This window comes from Saccostrea cucullata, unplaced genomic scaffold (genome assembly GCF_032062105.1).
Source record: "Saccostrea cucullata isolate Sc308-1 unplaced genomic scaffold, CSIRO_AGI_Scuc_v1 ctg1217, whole genome shotgun sequence".
Lineage (NCBI taxonomy): Eukaryota > Metazoa > Mollusca > Bivalvia > Ostreida > Ostreidae > Saccostrea > Saccostrea cuccullata.
The window spans coordinates 199,339-219,068 of record NW_026926108.1 but is presented as its reverse complement, the minus strand read 5'-3'; the positions used below and the strand labels follow the sequence as shown (position 1 = coordinate 219,068).

The 19,730-nt window shown below is 33.7% G+C and overlaps 1 protein-coding gene across 3 annotated transcripts; it reads left to right on the top strand.

Annotated features, from left to right (window-relative positions):
* Positions 1–273: 273 nt before the first annotated feature.
* LOC134270811 (cerebellin-1-like) lies at positions 274–17,963 on the top strand. 3 transcript variants are annotated; one of them, XM_062753056.1, is made up of 2 exons: positions 274–534; positions 16,152–17,963. In XM_062753056.1, exons 1-2 carry the CDS (start codon positions 315–317, stop codon positions 16,586–16,588), a joined length of 657 nt encoding a protein of 218 aa, XP_062609040.1. In that variant the 5' UTR covers positions 274–314; the 3' UTR covers positions 16,589–17,963. The 3 variants fall into 3 exon arrangements, with proteins under 3 accessions (XP_062609040.1, XP_062609038.1, XP_062609039.1); XM_062753054.1 differs by lacking the exon at positions 16,152–17,963 and adding an exon at positions 1,263–2,224 and having other exon boundaries at positions 281–534; XM_062753055.1 differs by lacking the exon at positions 274–534 and adding an exon at positions 14,967–15,191.
* Positions 17,964–19,730: the final 1,767 nt, after the last annotated feature.

Here is a 19,730-nt window from a genome sequence, read left to right as displayed (position 1 = left end):
TTTACATTGACATTTTCTGAAGAAGAAAAAATTCTAACCTACCTACCAACCCAAATTTTCATCCTGGGTCGGGAAAGGGCAAACATTATTATTCTTAAGTTGGACTAACTTGACTTCTTTACAAAACATATGCGCTCCAGATAAAAGCGCCAAAAAAATTGGAAGGAGGTCAAATTTGATCATACAGTATCTTCTCTTAAAGACTGCTAAATAGAATACATCTCTGTGTCTCTGTTTCTAACCACCCCTACTATGGTTTTGGACTCGTCGACCCTTTTATTGCTAAGGAGGACCTTTGTCTGGTATAAAAAGCAATGCATTTCTTTCTTCAGATTCATCTGTTCAATATGAACCCCAAAACAACAACTGTAGTTTTCTTGTGTGTTATAATTTGTGTATGCGGACTTTCTACAACCGATAAGACAAAACAGAATGATGACATAGCCGACATTAAAAACAGACTAGGACATCTTGAACAGTTGCTTGGACAACTGGTCACCGGGAATTCATCTTCGGATGTTCTAAAATTTAGTGGTAAGATTTTAACGAAATATATTCGTACTTCTTTCCTGAGACATACTGTTTTACTTATATTGTTATACTGAATTTGCACAAAGTTACACTAAGATCCGAGTAATTTCATCTTTAAGTTTGAATTTAAGGAAAAGCCCACTTCTGAAAACAAAAATACCTATAGGTAAAATTTTCTGTGTTACATTTAAATTTTAATTATTTTGGTGCCTATATTTCTTTTTTGTTTTCATGACCTTCACATAATTATATAAATATAATTATGTCTGATTGGTCGTATTTTTTTTTTCAGATTCAGTTGTAACATTTTGTATTTTAAATATATTTTGGAATCAATACCACAAGTTTCATAAAACTTTTATGGGAAATGAAATAATTCAAAATTTTTGGGAAAGAAAGAAAAATGATAACAGCGAAGCTGTCTCTTTTCCATTGCCATTCTTTTTGTAATAAAAATACTAGATGTAAAAAAAAACATTAGCAATTAAGAAAAAAACCTTTCGAAATCACCTTTTAAATGCTAGGTAAATATTTTAAGCTTGTTTTTGTTGCCCAAGACATGAAGTATATTTACTAAGGATTGTTTTACTTTATTGTGGAACCATGCAGATTAGTCTGTGTGACTTTCAGAATAAAAAAAAATTGTTCCAATTAATGAAAGATTTGTAATTAGATTCCTGTAAATTTTGTAAACTCACGGCCCTTGAATTTTCTCCTTTATTATTATACAGTGTCCACGGGAAGAAATGAACACGTTTCCTTTTCTGCTTACAAGAACCATACCCAATCCGCACTCAATAAGAGACACATCATCAAGTTTGAGCAGACGATACTGAACATTGGAAATCACTACCACCCAGAGGACGGGATATTTATCGCCCCGGTCTCAGGTGTATACCTCTTCCACTGGACCATGATTAATTATGCAGATCATGCGCATACAAACATTTTGGTGGGAGGAAAGGTAATGTCTACAACTACCACCTCGTTAGTATCTGGAAATTATAATTCAGGATCAGCTTTGGTGATTGTTACCGTACAGAAGGGGCAGCATGTTTGGATACAGACTTGTTGTGGTACTGGGCATGAAGTTTATGGAAACACACTAGGGTTGGATAGCTATTTCCAGTCTACCTTTTCCGGGACTTTACTCTTTCCAGTTTCAGAAAATTAAAGATACACATGTATAAGTGTGGAATAAATCCCACCCGACTTTTTAACAAATTGACACTTGTTATGTAATACCATTCTGGAAACTGAGTATTAGAATTATTATATCATGTGAAGTATACTGTATACAGGGTTATTTTCGCCCCGTGTTATTTTCGCCTTTTTGAAGTTGTGAACAATTTTGCCCCGTTTTAAATTCGCCCAGTCATAGTTCTGTTCAAGAAATTATAAGGTGTAATTTGAAATCGCCCCGTTTTAAATTCGCCCAATGAAGGATAGGGCGAAAGGGGCAAAATTTCCCCGTATACAGTAACCGTTGTATACTATACGTACTGCCAGTTTTCATTTTTATAAATCCATCATAGTTAGATTTATATTTAGGCAATATATCGTCAGCAGAAAAGATGGCCAACTAAAAGAATCAGTTGTACAAATGGTTATGAAGAACCTGTTATGTCACCAGAAATGACGCATTTCATGCAGATATTCAATGTCTAAATATATATACTTTGAATCACAGAAATATTTTGTTTTGCTAAAGTCTGCGTAAGACTTTATGATAAAATTTTTAAATAGTTTAAGGACTTCCGTGATTGAAAGATCTCAAAACAGTAAGAGTAAAGTAGGAGAAATACGAACTTCATTATAAATAACTTAACATGCTACAAATAAATTTTCCGCCGTTTTGTTCCAGACAATTTTCATCCAAAATAATTAAGAAATTGCATCATTCAAAAACGCAAGACATTTCAGATAGAAGTCATGTTGTTATCCTGGATTAATTCTGTCATTAAAAACAGCTGTCAGATATTAGGAAATAGGCAAAAAGGAAACAAAGCAAGTAAATCAGAATTCCTACTCCATGCGTAACATTTATATTTAGCATGTAGGCTTAATGTTGCAATGTAATTATTGTTCCATGAAGATGTAAGTTTTGTTATGGTATGCAATTGCTCTTGGAAATACGTGTATATTATTTAGTCTTATGAATTATAAACAGAACAACAGTTAACCGACAAAAATATACTGGTAAAAACATTTCTTATGAATTATTTAATTTACGAGAGTTGCTCCGAAAGTTCGAAGACAGATGCGATAAAATTAATACTATGAACTTGATGCTTACAAAATTTTCAAGAAACATAAAACAAAAAAAAGTTAGAAAAATGTTGAAAGTTTTAGCTTGATACCTTAAATATTTTCCAAATTATCATAAAATAAAAAGACATTTGTTCACCCAGGCGCAGTCGCCATTTAGTTGCATGACGTCATTGTTTCTCAATGTCCGCATTCTCTACCTCATACACTTATCTTGATAGGATTCCTCGGAGTTAAGTAAAGATTCAAACTCGTCTTGTAATTTTAAAATGTCAGGAATAGCTGATTTCAATGCATATGATATTGTAAATAGATCTATACATGGTGAAAGATTCTAACTTAATTATAATAGCATATTTGCTTGCTGGCGTTCCACATCTATCACACATGATTAACATTACTTTTCTTCGTGACAGACTTTGTACACCCTTACTACAAATCGACATTAACTTTTACATTTCTCGTCTCTCTAATTTTTTTTCGGTATTTAAAAACAAGTACTTTGAATGCATTTTATTTTTCAATAATCCATTTAAATATTTCCTAGATGTTTGCCAGTTTTTTTTCCAGTGGGTGAAACTTTATAGCATGTTAGAAGAAGAAACCCATCCCCTTTCTGACGTCATTACAACTCATAAATTGTTTGAACATTTCATATACTTATCCAATGGGTGTGAGTGGGATAGCTCTTTTTATCAAACCCGCGACAGAGAACTATTCCCCGAGAGCTTGCCCGAGGGGAATAGTTCCTGTCAAGTGTTTGATAAAAGAGCTATCCCACTCACAACCATTGGATAAGCGTTTTATTACACTGATGTATAATGCCAAATGCACATAAAAAAGATATTCTCAGTTTCGCTTAGGAAGAAAAAAACGTAATCTTCGAGGTCGCGCCGCCTGGAAACACCATTGCTTCAAAAAAATCAACAATTTTTTAAAAAAGATAATCAATGATCTAAAGTTTATGCTTTAAATAAAAAAAATGATGCTAATTGTACGTTAGAAAATTCATTGATGTATATTAAGCGGTTTTAATTTTATGGCGCTAGTCCACGAACTTTTCGAACCCTCGTATTTTTATTAATCCATACATAAATGTACATATCTTCTATTTTGTTTAATTTTCAAGTTGATGTTCAGGAAGAATTTTTTCACACAGATTTTATGTAAAATTATTGATACAATAAATTATATGGACTTTTATCTTACGCAATTAAGTGTGCAATTTCTTTTTATTTATCTAAATTCGATTTATTAGGAATCAGTTGATCTCTCATTCCTGACAATAAAGTCATATACATGTATCACATGGTCAGTATTCAGCAAGATGTCAGAGGTTTTAGGAACGAAAACTGACTCATTCGAGGATTATTTCAATGCAATTTGCAAGAAATTTTGCATTAAAGCTAGAAAACATATACATGTGAATAATATGCTATATGACGTTTTAATTTCTGGTCCAAATGCACCATTTTGTACTGTGAAAATGGCGATTGCTTATATTAGGGTGCTGCATCATTTGTCTGTATAAATTCTCTCAGTGTTTTTATGTTGCAGATTAATTGTAGCCCGGAGGACCGGGCTGCTCTATACATATAAGTTTAGGTGTTGGAGTCTGTGGATTGGGATGGGAGTAGTAATTTAGAATTAAAGGTTTTCTAAATATTGAAAAGATTGTAAATCTGAATGTTCTTTCCGTTTATAAATTACGAGATACATAATATATTTACTTCAATAAAGTGAATTTGTAAAAATATATATGTTTTTCATATTTAATATATAATGTTGCTTATCATTTACTATCGAAAAAAAGACAGATTCCCTTTTTTTAGAACATCGAAATTTACTTCTCGCATAAAAACGTACTCTGCACAGTTCGTGTTTTATATTCCGAAATTGAAAATTAACATTTTGATAATTAAATAATTTAATGAACATTTTTGAAAATAGATGATGCATGTGTCTAACTTCAATTTCTATTTTATGCAGCCAACATTTACTTGAGGAATTGATCAAGTTTAAAAAGGTATCGTTTTTGTTTTATTTTTTATCCGACTATAAGTTTTCAAAATATTCGCGACTATTGTCTCCATCAATTAGACGCATGCCTTTTCACGCATATCGAAGCGGTTTGATGATCAAGACTAATTTTCATTGTTTACTTCATATATTTCCCGGGCAACAATTGATGGTTACAAAAAGTTTCTTGTTGTATATATATATATAAGAAATTTGCATGGTACTAATATTTACTCTTTCTGACTTTATAGTTCTTTGTATACAGTTTTAAATACAAAATATATACGTTCATTAACGTGCTCGGGATGTCACCTCCTACAGTTTTCAGAAATACCAGCAATGTTCATAACAAGAGGCACGTGGACCACAAAGTTCACCCGAGTAACTTCGACCTTGTTGTTTTCACCATATCCCTCCCTTGTCATACTTATGTGACCCCACCATACCCCATGTGTCATGATCTAGATGATTTAGAATCTTACACTACCCCTAGGATGCTTTCAAATGAAATTCAGCTTTTCTAATCCTGTGGTTCTTAAGAAGAAGTTTTTAAAGAAATTCTCTAAATTTTTCACTGTAAAAGATGCTATTGTTGCTTCCACATAAGTTTTGCTTTATCTGTCTCCGTGGTTCTTGAGAAGATTTTTAAAGATTTTTCGTGTATATTTCAATGAAAAACGTGGATTCCCTGTTGTGGCCCCAACCAACCCCGGAGGCCATGATTTGAACAATCTAAAATTTACACTACCTAAGGATGATTCTGCATGTAATCTAACAACCAAGCTATATGCTAAACGTGATGACTTTAACTTTTCTATTGTCAACTTCACTTTCTTATGCAGCAATATACCTTCATCACCTGCATACGGAGTGTACATGTATATATACAAGTGATACGATACGCAAGAGCATGCTCTACGTATGAACAATTTCTAAATTGAGGTGGATTATTGACAAGCAAGTTGATGAAACAAGAATATCAGCAGTCATCATTTCGTAAGTTCTATGGTCGACACAACGACTTTGTCAGCAAATACAATTTATCATTAAGTCAAATGCTGACTGACTTTTTTCATACTAATTGTTAGTCCATTATTTACACATTGAATTGACGACGGATTTTTTTCGTCATTTTCCAATCATGACAAGGGGCACACGGCGGTTGTGACCGGTCAGCAGGGTATGCTCACTCCTCCATGGTACCTGATCCCACCTATGATGTTTCGGAGGTCCATGTTTGCTCTGCTCCTAATTTGTATTGTTTTATGGACTTTGATATTGAATACTGTTCGTTATCTCCATCTCCTTCTTTCAGCTTTTCTGCCACAATGGTTCTATAGAAGAAGCTTTTTAATAACCCTTCTCTGTTTTTGTCTTTCTTGATTATCTCACCTTGCAAAGAGCTTGGCCCTTCATTTTAAGAATATAAACTCCCATTTACCCAAAGATTCTTTTTATTTAAATTGGTTTTTGAGAAAATAAATGGAATTGTTTTTAATTTTCGGACGGACGGACAACAGGTGGTTAAAAAAGCTCACTTTAGCTTTCAGCTCAGGTGAGCTAAACACAGTTTGTTGTTCTTTATTTATATTAAGGTATGCCTTTACCCAGTTGACTAAAAATTTCACTGAAAAGAACGAAAGGACACCTATTGCACATTGTACACCTATGATTCTTTTGTTAAATTTCAATTTCAAATAACTAGGTCAATGACCTACTTTTCAGGCAAGTGAATGAATTTTGTTCTCATGGTATAATGCAACCTCAAGCGAATGAATTTTGTTTAATGGTATAACAATATAAAATGTAATAAAATACTGCATTTTAGGCATTGTGGTTAAATGTAATAGGAGGTGGTTTAATTTAGCAAAAGTTGTGCTTATTGAAAAACCTAATTCAAGTTCATGTATTTACACACTGCTCAATGTGTTATCGGCTACTCGGTTGTTATTGGACACTCGGTTGATAACAATTTTTGACAGGTTAGTAAATTATTTTAAATAAACTCTGTTGAAATAAAAACAGAGAATATTCATTGTACTTTTTGTAAACAGAAATGAATACGGATACAATATAAAGCCTCGATACGTATTAGTATGGCATTTGTTAGCCTTTGGAGGGCTTTAAAAGTCAAATTTGTTATATTTTGCAAGTTTTTCTCCGATTGGCATCGCTGTAAACAGCTTTTTTTCATCAAAATCCTTATATTTACCTTGCGTTAATGATTGTCCACAAGAAGACTTCCATAGAATCTTGCGAATATGTAATTAAAGAGCAAAAATTGCCCAATTTTAACTTTCAGTATGTTATCGGAAATACGGTTGAATAATGCACTTTGTTATCAGATAACTCGGTTTTGGTTATCGGAAACAAGATTGTCATAGATTAGGGAAAAACGCAAAGAAACGACAGAAATCCGTATGAAATCTATATATTTAAAGTGGTTGGTACGAAATTCTAATTTTTTGCTATAATTTGCCTCTTTTAAGAATATGTAACTTTTAAAAAATGAGGGCATTTTTGGCATTTCTCACTGAAATCTGCATGATCTTCACTTATTCGAAAATCTGGCATAAGTTTTAAATTTCATTTCAAGGTACCGAGGTCGCCTGCGTGGCGCAGTGGTTCTAAAGAGTGTCTGCTCTAGAGTCGCAAAGTAAGGAATCGATTCTTACGTCGCGGGGTTCGTATCCCACAGTGGGACGTCGCAGTAGGTGCTAGCACAAAAAAAGATTCCTCACTGCTCAATGGCCCTGAGTGCTAAGTATATGACAAATTTTGAAGCTCTCCGCCGGCAAGTGATGGCGTCTCCATATGACTGGAAAATTCTCAAGAGGGCGTTAAACAACATACAATCAAGGTGCTGAGCGCATGGCGAAGGAACAGTTGCTACCCATTTTTATCGACTTAAATCAGTCGCCGCCTGATAATTAAACTCATAACCTTTCAAACACGAATACATTTATAAGTTTGGTATATACATGTAAAGCAATTAAAGAATTTAAACTCAAGGGTGGTTAGATGAATTTCCAAATAGGTAGTTAGACCAAAATATATGATATAGAATTCAAAATTTTTAGGAGAAAAGAGGTTGACATTTAAAAATTACAAAATCATAAACACGGATCTCTAAAACATCGGAGGTTGTTTAACGTACCAAGAAGGAATATTTAAGAACCCCCTGATGAACGGACATATCCCGCAGTGTGCTCAGATTCAATGTGTAGATATAGCTAATGCTCGGAAGGAAGGAGGGGGGGGGGGGCTGACATGGATTTTGCATTGCTATTGGATGTTTATACTGAAGCAAAAAAATCTCTGGCACCCCCCCCCCCCCTCCACATTGTAATTGAAAACGTAATTAACTGTTTGTAGAAAAAGTTAAACATACTAGGAACTGAAGTGAGTCCTAAATACTAATAGGTATTTTTAACGGTTGGAAAATGAGTTAAATACATGATTGATCAAGTATTAAAAAAGTCCTATAGACTTGATGATTCTTTTTTAAGGCCTAAAAATATGCTAATGTTCTTCTGCGGAGCAACCCAAGTCCTGACGTCAGAATAACAGGCACTTGTTTCATATGCGGGGCACCCCTACATAAGCCACACCTGATATATGTGTAACTGTGACGTGATAATAAATTGACATTACTGGACAAAAAAAAATAGTTCGCCGGGGATCAGGGGGAAATTGAACTTGGTTTTTTAAAAAATATAAATAACGTAATACATGTATACCGGAAGTCTAAAGCAAAATTGTTATGATTAATTAAACATTATATATTTACTAGGGATGTCAAATCGGTCAATTTTTAATACTCGGTTACTCGGACGTTTTTCCGATCGAGTACCCGGGTACTCGGTTAAAGTGTAAATAAATATGAACAAGTACATTGATAAATGTTAAACTTTGTAAACTTTTGTGGAAATGAAACCACATGGTCCCCGTTAATGTGTTTCTGTTTTAACAATTATGAGCACTTCGTGTCCGACTAGATTTAATCAATTTTTCTAGGTTCAATTTAATTATCATATAAACAGGAGAAATAAAATCATAAATGGTGAACAGTGTTTTTCCGAAAAAAAAAAAAAAGAAATCTGCTTCGTAATTGTAATAGTCGTCAGTACTACAGTATCAAATTTCTCAAGATCTTACAAAACGGATTTAGGACCTTCGTACGCTTTTAGAATCAATTTCTCTAGTGTGTGCGATCTAATTTATTTTAACATAATAGACTATAAACGATTTTCAGTAAAAACAAATCATTAAAGCAAAGTAAAAATAAGGGTAGAAGACAGCCGAAGGTGAGAAAAGCCAGGTAACAGGTGCTTGGTCGGAATAATTACTGTATAAACATTGCCACGGGAAATTACGGTCAGTTAGAGGCGTAGGAAACCCTAATTCCTGTATGAACAAGTGCAATGAACATTTTACATTTTAAAACCGACGTTTTAATGCATTAATAAATACGCTTAGAAATATTCAAAAATATACATCCGAGTAGCCGAGTACCGATTTTAGTATTCGATCGAGTACCCGGTTAACCGGGTACTCGTTGACATCCCTAATATTTACGTCTGAAGCGGTTTCCAAGAGGTTATCTTGAATGGAAAACAAGAAAAATGATTGAACAGATGAGTACTTCTATTATAAATTTATAATTATTAATTTTATTATATACATTTATATCAAAACAAACTTTTACGTTTGCTATTTTCAAGAATTGGCAGATTATAATGGAATTTTTCAATCTATTTATGAAGCTAGAGGAAACTTTTTAACCTGAGTTTCCCGTCAAAAACCGAAGTATCCGGCAACATCAACCTTGTTGACAATAACATGTTTTCAACTAACGAGACATTTAAAAGACTGTTTACTAACCCTGAAGTTGGATTTTTAATCTCAGTTTACTGATCTAAAGGTATCTGATTATCCATAGAATAAATAGACTAGTTTGTTTGATAGAATAAACTAATTTTGAATTCTACAGAAGTAAAAATGTGACGACATATTCCGAATTTTTTGTAAAATATCATTTGAAAGAGTTGTAGATTTTTTGAAAGAGAGTAATTTGGTTCGTGCTTTCTGCTGCTGAAAGTATAATCAATTATCTATCATAGATCACAAACTATGTTTGCTTAAATACATATTTATCGTTGAAATATGAAATTTAAAATTACCCACATTTTCTAAACATTGCTTTTCTTGCACCGAGTGTCTGATAACAACCGAGTAGCCGATAACGCGTTGAGCGTGTGATTTAACTCACACCAACATCAGTGGTACATCAGGTACAGTCATAGACATATAAGAGTGAGTGATTGAAATAATCATTATTATCATGTGAATTATAACCGTTGAATACTATTTGTACTGTCAGTTTTCATTTAAAAAAAAATCTTACACGTATCATAGATATAATTTTAGACAATATATTGTCAACAGAAAAGATGACCAGCTAAAATAATCATAGTATACAACCTGTAATGCCACAAGAAATGACAAATTTCATGCAGGTATCAAATGTCCAAATATATACCGGTATATACATTGAATATAAAGTCTGTGTAAGATTTGATGATAAAATTTTAACGAGTTTAAGGACTTCTGTGATTGAAAGATCACAAACTGTGCAAAAAGTAGGAGAAATACGAACTTCATTATTAGCAAATTGTGAGGGTGTGGGTTATACACCCTGATGAACTTACAAAAATCAAAAGAAGAACTTTAAAATTTTAACAAAATTTAATAACAAAATTAAAGAACAAAGTAAACAGAAATTTTAACAAAGAATTTAACCAAAAAAAAAATGTACAAAAATAAAATAAATTGAAAATGTCTTTGTTAATTGGTCCTGGTCCTCAGTCAGTCAGTGCGCATGTCCCTTGGTATGAATAGGTCCCGTTTGTCCTGGTCCTTCCGTAAGTGCGGAAATCCTTTAAGAATAGATTTTTACAGTTTCCTTTTTGTATGGCTGCACGGAACAATGTTAATTAATAACGGGCTGCGTGGCACACTGGGTTCCTCTCGGGTTCCAGAGACAATGGTCCGACGCCAGGCTCAACACTTTGAAATGTCTTTCAATGAAACTAAATATTCAGAATTATTTCCAAATTCACAATAGTTATAATTCTCAAACTTTCACAATGTTTCGTTCATATAATAACTTTAACTCAGATAATGAAATGTTCAATGAGGGTCACCGCCCGATGATATACTAGTAACTCACAGAACTGGTTTTAGAGATGTGTCGTACGGGCCGCCATAGTTCACTCACACGGTTCGGTCTCTGTCACACACCATAACATGGAAATGGCTACTCTCAAATAAAGAATTTCAGTACCCGACAGTTTACATACTCTGTAACATTCTGTAGAGAGACTTTAGGCATGAAAATAAGGCATAAGACCCATGTGGTTTTCTATGGACAGGCCCCCTGGTAGCACTAGACGAACACGTCTATCGGCTGATGTTTTTCCCGGGTACTACCCAGAGCACGCTTTAACATTACTATTTAAAGTAAAACGAGGGGCTCCCCACAGGGCTGCTATGTTACTATGGGAACTAAAGGAATTTAAGGGCTCCCCACAGGATTATTACACGAGTTACCGGAAGGGTGAACCCAGGGGATTTATTTACAATATAATGAAGAATTTCAGTTTGTTACACAAATATACATGCTACAAATAAATTTAACTTGTTTTATTCCAGAAAAATGTTATGCTCAAATAATTACAAAGTTACATCATTCAAAGCCCAAAACATTTCAGTTGGAAGTCATTTTGTTATTATGCATTAATTCTCTCATTAAAACAGTTGTCATATAGGTAATAGGCAAAAAGGAGAGCCGTCAACTCAAATAATAACATACTTTATGCATAATATTTATGTTTAGCCTTTACGCATTATACACTTTAATTGTTGTTTCATAGGGATGCAAGTTTTGTTATTGTATGCAAGTGCTCTCTAAAATACGTGTACATAAGGTTATAAATTATAAACAGTACTACAGTTAACTCACAAAAATATACATTGTACTTGTTATACATAAATAATGAGTTATATAATACGTTCGATTGTTATTAATCCATACATTTCTGTAAATATCTTCTCTTGTATAATTTTCAAGTTGATGTTCAGGAAGTTTCTACTTTCACACAGATTTTATGTAAGACTATTAATACAGTAAATTGTACGGACTTTTTTAACGCAAATAATTAAGGTATCACAGATGTATTTTTTATTTATCTAAATTCGATTTATTAGGAAATCAGTTGGTCACTCATTTCTGACAATAAAGTCATACTGTATACAGGGTTATTTTCGCCCTTTTGAAAGTGCTACAAATTTTGCCCCGTTTTAAATTCGCCCAATCGCAGTACCATTGAAGAAATGAGGCTGTGTACTTTGAATTCGCCCACTTAAGACAATTAAGGGTGAAAGGAAAAGAAAACGGGGGCGAAATTTTCTCTGTATACAGTATATCACATGGTCAGTGTTCAGCAAGAAGTCAGAGGTTTTAGGAAGGAAAACTGACACAATCGAGGATTATTCCACTGCAATCTGCAAGAAATTTGGAATTAAAAACATGAAAGCTAGAAAAGATATCAATAATGTGCTAATGTGCTCTATGACGTTTTAATTTCTGGTCCAAATGCAACACAGTTTGCACCAAAATTGTGAAAATGGCGATTGCTGATAATAGGGTGCATTGATTGACCGCTTAATAACTTGACCTTAAGCGGGAAACAACGCAACGTTGCCTTTGTGACGTAACTGACGTCATAATCAAATATGCACAAAATAGCCGCTCGAATCGTCGAAATTGTGTACCAAAATTGATGACAAAAGCAAACCCGCGACCTACCTTAAATTCACATTCAGTGTTTTACGTTGCAGATTAATCGTACACACACACACACACACACACACACACACACACACACCCTCACACACACACACACACATATATATATATATATATATCTCAGAAATTTGCATGGTTCTTGAAATTTACACTTTTCTGGCTTTGTAGTTCTTTTTATTCAAAATATATACCTGTACGTTCACTAATATGGTCAGGATGTCACTTCCTACAGTTTTCAGAAATACCAGTACTGTTCATAAAATAGAGGCACAAGGACCACAAAGATCACCTGAGTAACTTCGGTCCAGCTTCACCATATCCCTCCCTTGTCATACTTATTGTGACCCAACCATACCCCGGGTGTCATGATCTAAATAATTTAGAATCTTAAACTACCCCTGGATGCTTTGATAAAAAAAATTCAGCAATTCTAATCCAGTGGTTCTTCAGAGGAAGTTTAAAAGAAATGTTCTATATATTTCATTGTAAAAGATTTGTTATTGTTGCCTTTACATAAGTTTTATCGGGAGGCCCGGGTTCGATTCTCGTTCGCGGCGCCGCGTCAAACCTAAGACGTAAACATAGGTAGTGACTGTTTCTATGACAAGCGCTTGGCATTAGAGTGAAAGTCACGGGTCTTTCAGATGTGACCTTAAAAACGTCGGCCCCCTGTCACGGTAGAGGTTGGCACGATAAAGAACCCTCAATACTCAATGGCCCTGAGTGCCGAGTATAGGTTTAAATTTGAAGCCCTTCACCGGCTTACGCCGACTCTCTATATGAGTGAAAAATTCTCATAAGGGAATCAATCAATCAATCCACATAAGTTTTGCTTTCTCTGGCCCCAAGGTTCTAGGGAAGATTTTTCGTGTATATTTCAATGTAAAAATTCATTATAATTTAATAACTATGTATAAATTGATAATCTACTCTTCAAACATTTTTTCCCATGTTTACAGGTACTTGTAATTGTACCTTGACCTATGGAGAGAACGATCATAGGCATTTATGCCTGCTGTTCAATCCAATTCAATGAATAAAATATATTCTAAACTAATGTAAAACTTGGATTCCGTGTTGTGGCCCTACCCTACCCCCGGAGACCATGATTTGAACAATTCAGAATTTACACTACCTTATGATGATTCCACACATGTTTCAACTTTTCTGTCCAAATGATTCTAAAGAAGACGATTTTTTATAACCCTACTCTATTTTTTTTCTTTTCTTATTAGCTTCCTATGCAAAGAGCCGGTGTAATAGATGGTCAGAAAAGCTCACTTAAGCTTTCAGCTCGGGTGAGCTGAACACAATTTGTTGTGTTATTTATATTAATATATTATAGAAGTTCTTAAAATCTTAATGTCCTATAAAACTTGGCCATGGCATCTTTTTAAAACATCCTGTGTTTCATATGTATGTTTTTCCTAAAGTTATGATATTTAACTTGATTAGCAAGCCTCAAGTAAATGAATTTTGTTTTAATGGTTAAAATAAAATGTAAATTGTAACAAATTACTGCTATGTTTTTTATGGTTGAAAGTAATGAGAGGTGGTTTAATTTTGCAACAGTTGTGCTTATTGAAAAAGCTAGTTTAAGTTCATTTATTTAACTCGCACCAACAGCAGTGGTACATGAGGTACAGTATATAAAAGTCGTCATATTATTCGTACTTAGGATTTTACTTTTGATCATTTATGGGATATCACCACTGTTTTAAGTTCATAAATATGGTCTGGATGTTATCCACTAGATAAAGTAATACAAATATTGTTCATACCAAAAAAGATTTGTTGTTCCTTAAAACCAACACGACTGTTACTGTAATTATAAATCATAATATTTTCTAAATAAGGCCATCTTTTAAAAAAATTGTTTAGCTGCCCCCTCCCGATCGACTGGCTAAAATGGCAGGAAGCAAATTATTTTTTTGAGTAATGTGGACAGCAGATTGAAAGAAAAATATAGCTTTACATTGACATTTTCTGAAGAAGAAAAAATTCTCACCTACCTACCGATCCTTTTCACCCTGAGTCAGGAAAGGGCAAACTGTATTATTCTTAAGTTGAACTAACTTGACTTCTTTGAAAAACATATGCGCTCCAAATAAAAGCGCAATAAAAGTTGGATGGTGGTCAAATTTGATCATACAATACTCTTCTCTTAAAGATTGCAAAATAGAACACATCTCTGTGTCTCTGTTTCTAACCACCCCTACTGCGGTTTTGGAATCTTCGACTTTTTTTATTGCTAAGGTGGGCCTACGTCCGGTATAAGAAGCAATGCACTTCTTTCTTCAGATTCATCTATTCAATATGAACCCCAAAACAGTAACTGTAGTTTTCTTGTGTGTTATAGTTTGTGTATGCGGGCTTTCTACAACTGATAAGACAAAACAGAATGATGACATAGCCGACATTAAAAATAGACTAGGACATCTTGAACAGTTGATTGGACAACTAGTCACCGGGAATTCATCTTCGGATGTTCTAAAATTTAGTGGTAAGATTTTAATGAAATATTTTTGTTGTTCTTTTTTGGGTAACAGCATTTCCTAAATGTCATACAATTTTGCTTTAATTTAGTTTGCTAACATTTGAAAAGAGTACATATTTTAAGTGACAATAAATGTTTGGATAATTTCATAGCGATATACCTAGACTACTAAAATTTAGTAGTATGTTACATTTGCATTTTAAACATTTTAGTATCTATATTTCTTCTTTTCCATGATCTTCCATGATCTTATATTATAAACATAAAAATTCAATTGATCGCATTTTTCCAGAGCTTAAATTTATTTTAACAGTTGTAGTTCTCATCTTATATAAAATATAACTGTTAAAATAAATTTAAGCTCTAGAAAAAATGCGATCAATAATTTTTTTTGTAAATATGAAGATCATGAAAAAAAAAAGAAATATAGACACAAAAATAATTTAAATGTAATTGTAACATATTACTAATTTTTCTAGTAGTATGAATTTTTCCTTCAAGATAAAGGCCGGTATATCGCTATAAAATTATTCAAACAGTTAGTAATAAATACCACAAAATTCACAAAACTTTCATATAAATGAATAATGAAATTATTCTTTTGGGGGGGAGTGTGGAGGAGGAGCTTTTTACTTTCACTGATGCCTTTGCAAATGCCCCCAAATAGTGGCAAGTACCTCACTTTTAAAAATGTAGATACCTAAAAAAAAAAACTTCAGAATTTAAGAAAAAGTTTCGAAATTACTTCAAATGTAAGAGTAGAGAATGATTTTAGGTTTTTTTTTTTTTTTGTGAAGTTTTTGTCCATAAGATTGATATGCTTGAAAATGGGAAGCAAATGCAGGTCTGTAATTTTCAGAATAAAAACAAATGTTTTAATTTAAAAGAATGATGTTGCGTAGTGATTAAGTTAAAACAAATTAAATAGATAACCATAATAAGTATAATATTGTAATTCTTGTGCAGCGTCCATAGGAAGAGACGAACACGTATCCTTTTCTGCCTACAAAAACCAAACCCAGTCTAATCTGAACCAGAGACACATCATCAAGTTTGAGCAGACGATACTGAACCTTGGAAATCACTATCATCCAGAGGACGGGATATTTATCGCCCCGGTGTCAGGTGTATACCTCTTCCACTGGACCATTACCAATTATAAAAGTTATGCACATACCAACATTTTGGTGGGAGGAAAGGTAATGTCTACAACTACCACCTCAGTAGTATCTAGTAGTTATAATTCAGGATCAGCTTTGGTAATTGTTCACGTACAGAAGGGACAGCATGTTTGGATACAGACTTGCTGTGGTACTGGGCATGAAGTGTATGGAAACACCCTGGCACTTGACAACCGTTTCCAGTCTACATTTTCGGGGACTTTACTCTATTCAGTTTCTTAGAATTAAAGATATGTGTGTGGAAAAAAGACTGCTTGTCAGACACCTTTTTACATACCAGTCTAAAAACTGAGTGATAGAAATAATCATTATATCATGTGAAATATACTAAAGGAAAAAGAAACGCAGGGTAGCATAATATTGGAAAATTTTTTGACCGCATGACCGAAAATAACGAAAATTGACCAGATGAGAAATTTGGTTACTATGCACCAAAATCAGTGTTCAGAATTACTCAACCGTAAAATGTATGACGTCATGTAGGGAAAACGCTAAAAATCCCAAAACACTTGCAATTTGATGATGACGAATTTGTCAACAAATCTTGTTGCACCATTTGAAGCACCTGAGGTATACACATTAATTTTCAATATTTAGAGACGATATTAATTTCTGGTTTTCGAATTGCCTAATTTATGAAAAAGGCAGCAACGGGTAACTAGGCAGTTTCTTGTAAATACCCCCCATAAAATTTGTTACCCGTTGTCAGAGAGGGTCTGGAATGGTTTTCAATCAACCGTGTCCATGACGTTAACGCGAAACAGAGTCATGTTACGAGCGTATTATTCGTCCTGCCTTCTTTTAAATCGCAACCCTACTACCACAAAAACCGCCTTTTACACAGTACACTATTATAATCATTACATTCACACGAAAAATGAAAGAAAACAATTCCGCGATTTGGTTTTTTGCGCCAGTCAACTTACTGTTGTGTTCCTCTCACTGGCGCATGCGCGCGTCGTATGACTAATTTTTTGGCGTGGTTACCCATGCCCAATATAGCCGGGGTTTGAAAGATACTAACGCTGATGAATTCCATGCATAGGGGAAATAACGTTCATGACAGATGTGCAGGAGAGACATTGAAGACAAGAAGAGTTTTCGATTTTCTCTTTTGGGGGGTATCGTCATATGAGCTTCAATAACTCATGAATTATCAGACAAAATGAAATGGGATTTAGGTTATATCTTTTTGAAAGATGAATTTAAAAGTTAGATAGGAATACTGAAGAAAAATTGAAAGAAAAATAAATTTGATTCACCTCAAAAGTTTACCCTGCGTTTCTTTTTCCTTTCAGTATATAATTATTGAATGTTCGTACAGTCAGATTTCATTTTCAAACTCTAATTTACAGTGTAGTTAGAAATACACAATATTGTCTGCAGAAAAATAAATCATGTGTACTAGATATTAGTGATGGTGAAGAACATCTTATGTAACTAAAATAAAAAAAAATCATGCAGATATTAAAAAAGCCTAAACATATGAAATAGAAATGCTGTACAAGACCGTATACACTTTAAAAGAACGGAAATATAAGTAGTAAAAAGATTAATTCAAATAGTAAATATTATTATTAAAGAAAATGATGCACAGTTTCTTATTGCCATTAATTTTCTCATTGCCGTTGGATGGAAAAAGGAATTTGGAAACTGTGCATTTTCTTTTATATTTAAGTAAAAAGGCAACACTTCTTGTTACAGCGTAAACGCTTCCATGGGTCTCTTCAGCTGTTTATCCCTTTAATCTCAACGAGAAATAGTAAGCACCTGAGAAAACATGAAAGCATGAACGTCTTAAGTGAATTTGACAGAGAAAACCTTAATAATCCTTAAAAACAACTTATGATATGTAAAACAATGATCTTTGGCTATACATTTGAACAGATCAGTGCTAGGGCTTCTTCTCAGTTCACATTTCTCTTCTTGTAACAAGTCCAGAGTACCGACAACTGAAACTGTTTGACCGTAGTCCTTGGTGTTTGATTTACAATTGAAAAAGTTTGCTCATGTTACACTTTTTAACAGTTACTAGTATTTACTAGAGCATTTATATGACATGTATTCTTTCTGGCAAGAATTGTCCTATATTAGGGTGCTCATTTGTCCGTATTGATCATTCAAAAGTTTTAGAGATTGGAATAAGATTTCATTTTTGCAGATTAATTGTACACACATGTATATCAGAAATGTGTATAGTCAATCTAGTAAAAAATAGATGTTCCGAATCCAGAACATCTAAGTTTCATTAGATTGGTGAATGGTTAGGGAACATATCACTTTCTGAATTTAGTCGTTTTAATGCGAAATATATACACATGTATGTCCATTAAGCTGGTCGGTCGTTATGTTACACTGTACCTCATACAGTTTACCAGAATAGAACGCATTCACATGTAAACAAAACAAAAAAAAAGGTTTGTTCCATAAGAACAATACAAATGCTTTTAGTTTTCAAAATCATAATGTTTTACATAATGGCGTCTTTGCATAAAACTTGAGCTCATGATATATGTAAGTAACAGCGCCACAAAAGTTGGAAGGAAGTCTGGGTTTCTTCATATCGTATACCTTTTTTTTAATTGCAAAAAAGAAAACAGAGTCTCTGTTTCTTACAAACCCTGCGTTTTTTTTTTATTTCTAGCTCACCTGAGCCAAATGCTCAAATGAACTTTTCTGATCAAAATTTGTCCCTTGTCTGTCGTTGTTGTCGTAAACTTTTCACATGTTCATCTTTTTCTCAAGAACCACTGGGCCGATTTCAATCAAACTTGCCACAAAGTGTCCTTGGGTGAAGGAAATTCAAGTTTTTCAAATGAAGGGCCACGCCCTCTTCCAAGGAGAGAATTATGAATTAGCGAAAAATTAATGGCATCTTTTAAAAATCTTCTTCACAAGAACCACTGGGTCAGGAAAGATAAAACTCATGTGGAAGCATACTCAGGTAGTATAGATTGAAGTTTTTTCAAATCATAACCCCGGGGGTAGGGTTGGGCCACAATGGCATGTTCAAAGTTTTACATATGAATATATAGGAATTTTTTTTAAAAATCTTCTTCTCAAGAACAGCCAAGACATGATTGGTGATATATATACTGGTATATATTTTAATAATATTTGTATAAGCATCCCCAGGTGGTGTAGATTCAAGTTTGTTCAAAACGTGACCCCCGGGGCGTAGGGTGAGGCCACATTGGACGATGAAAGTTTAACATAGGAATATACAGGTAAAATCTTAAACATCTTCTCAAGAACAGTGGCGCCATTGTTGGTCATATTTATATGGATGCATCTGAAGGTGGTGTAGATTCAAGTTTGTACAAATCATGATATGGGATGGGATGGGACCACGACAGACGGTCAA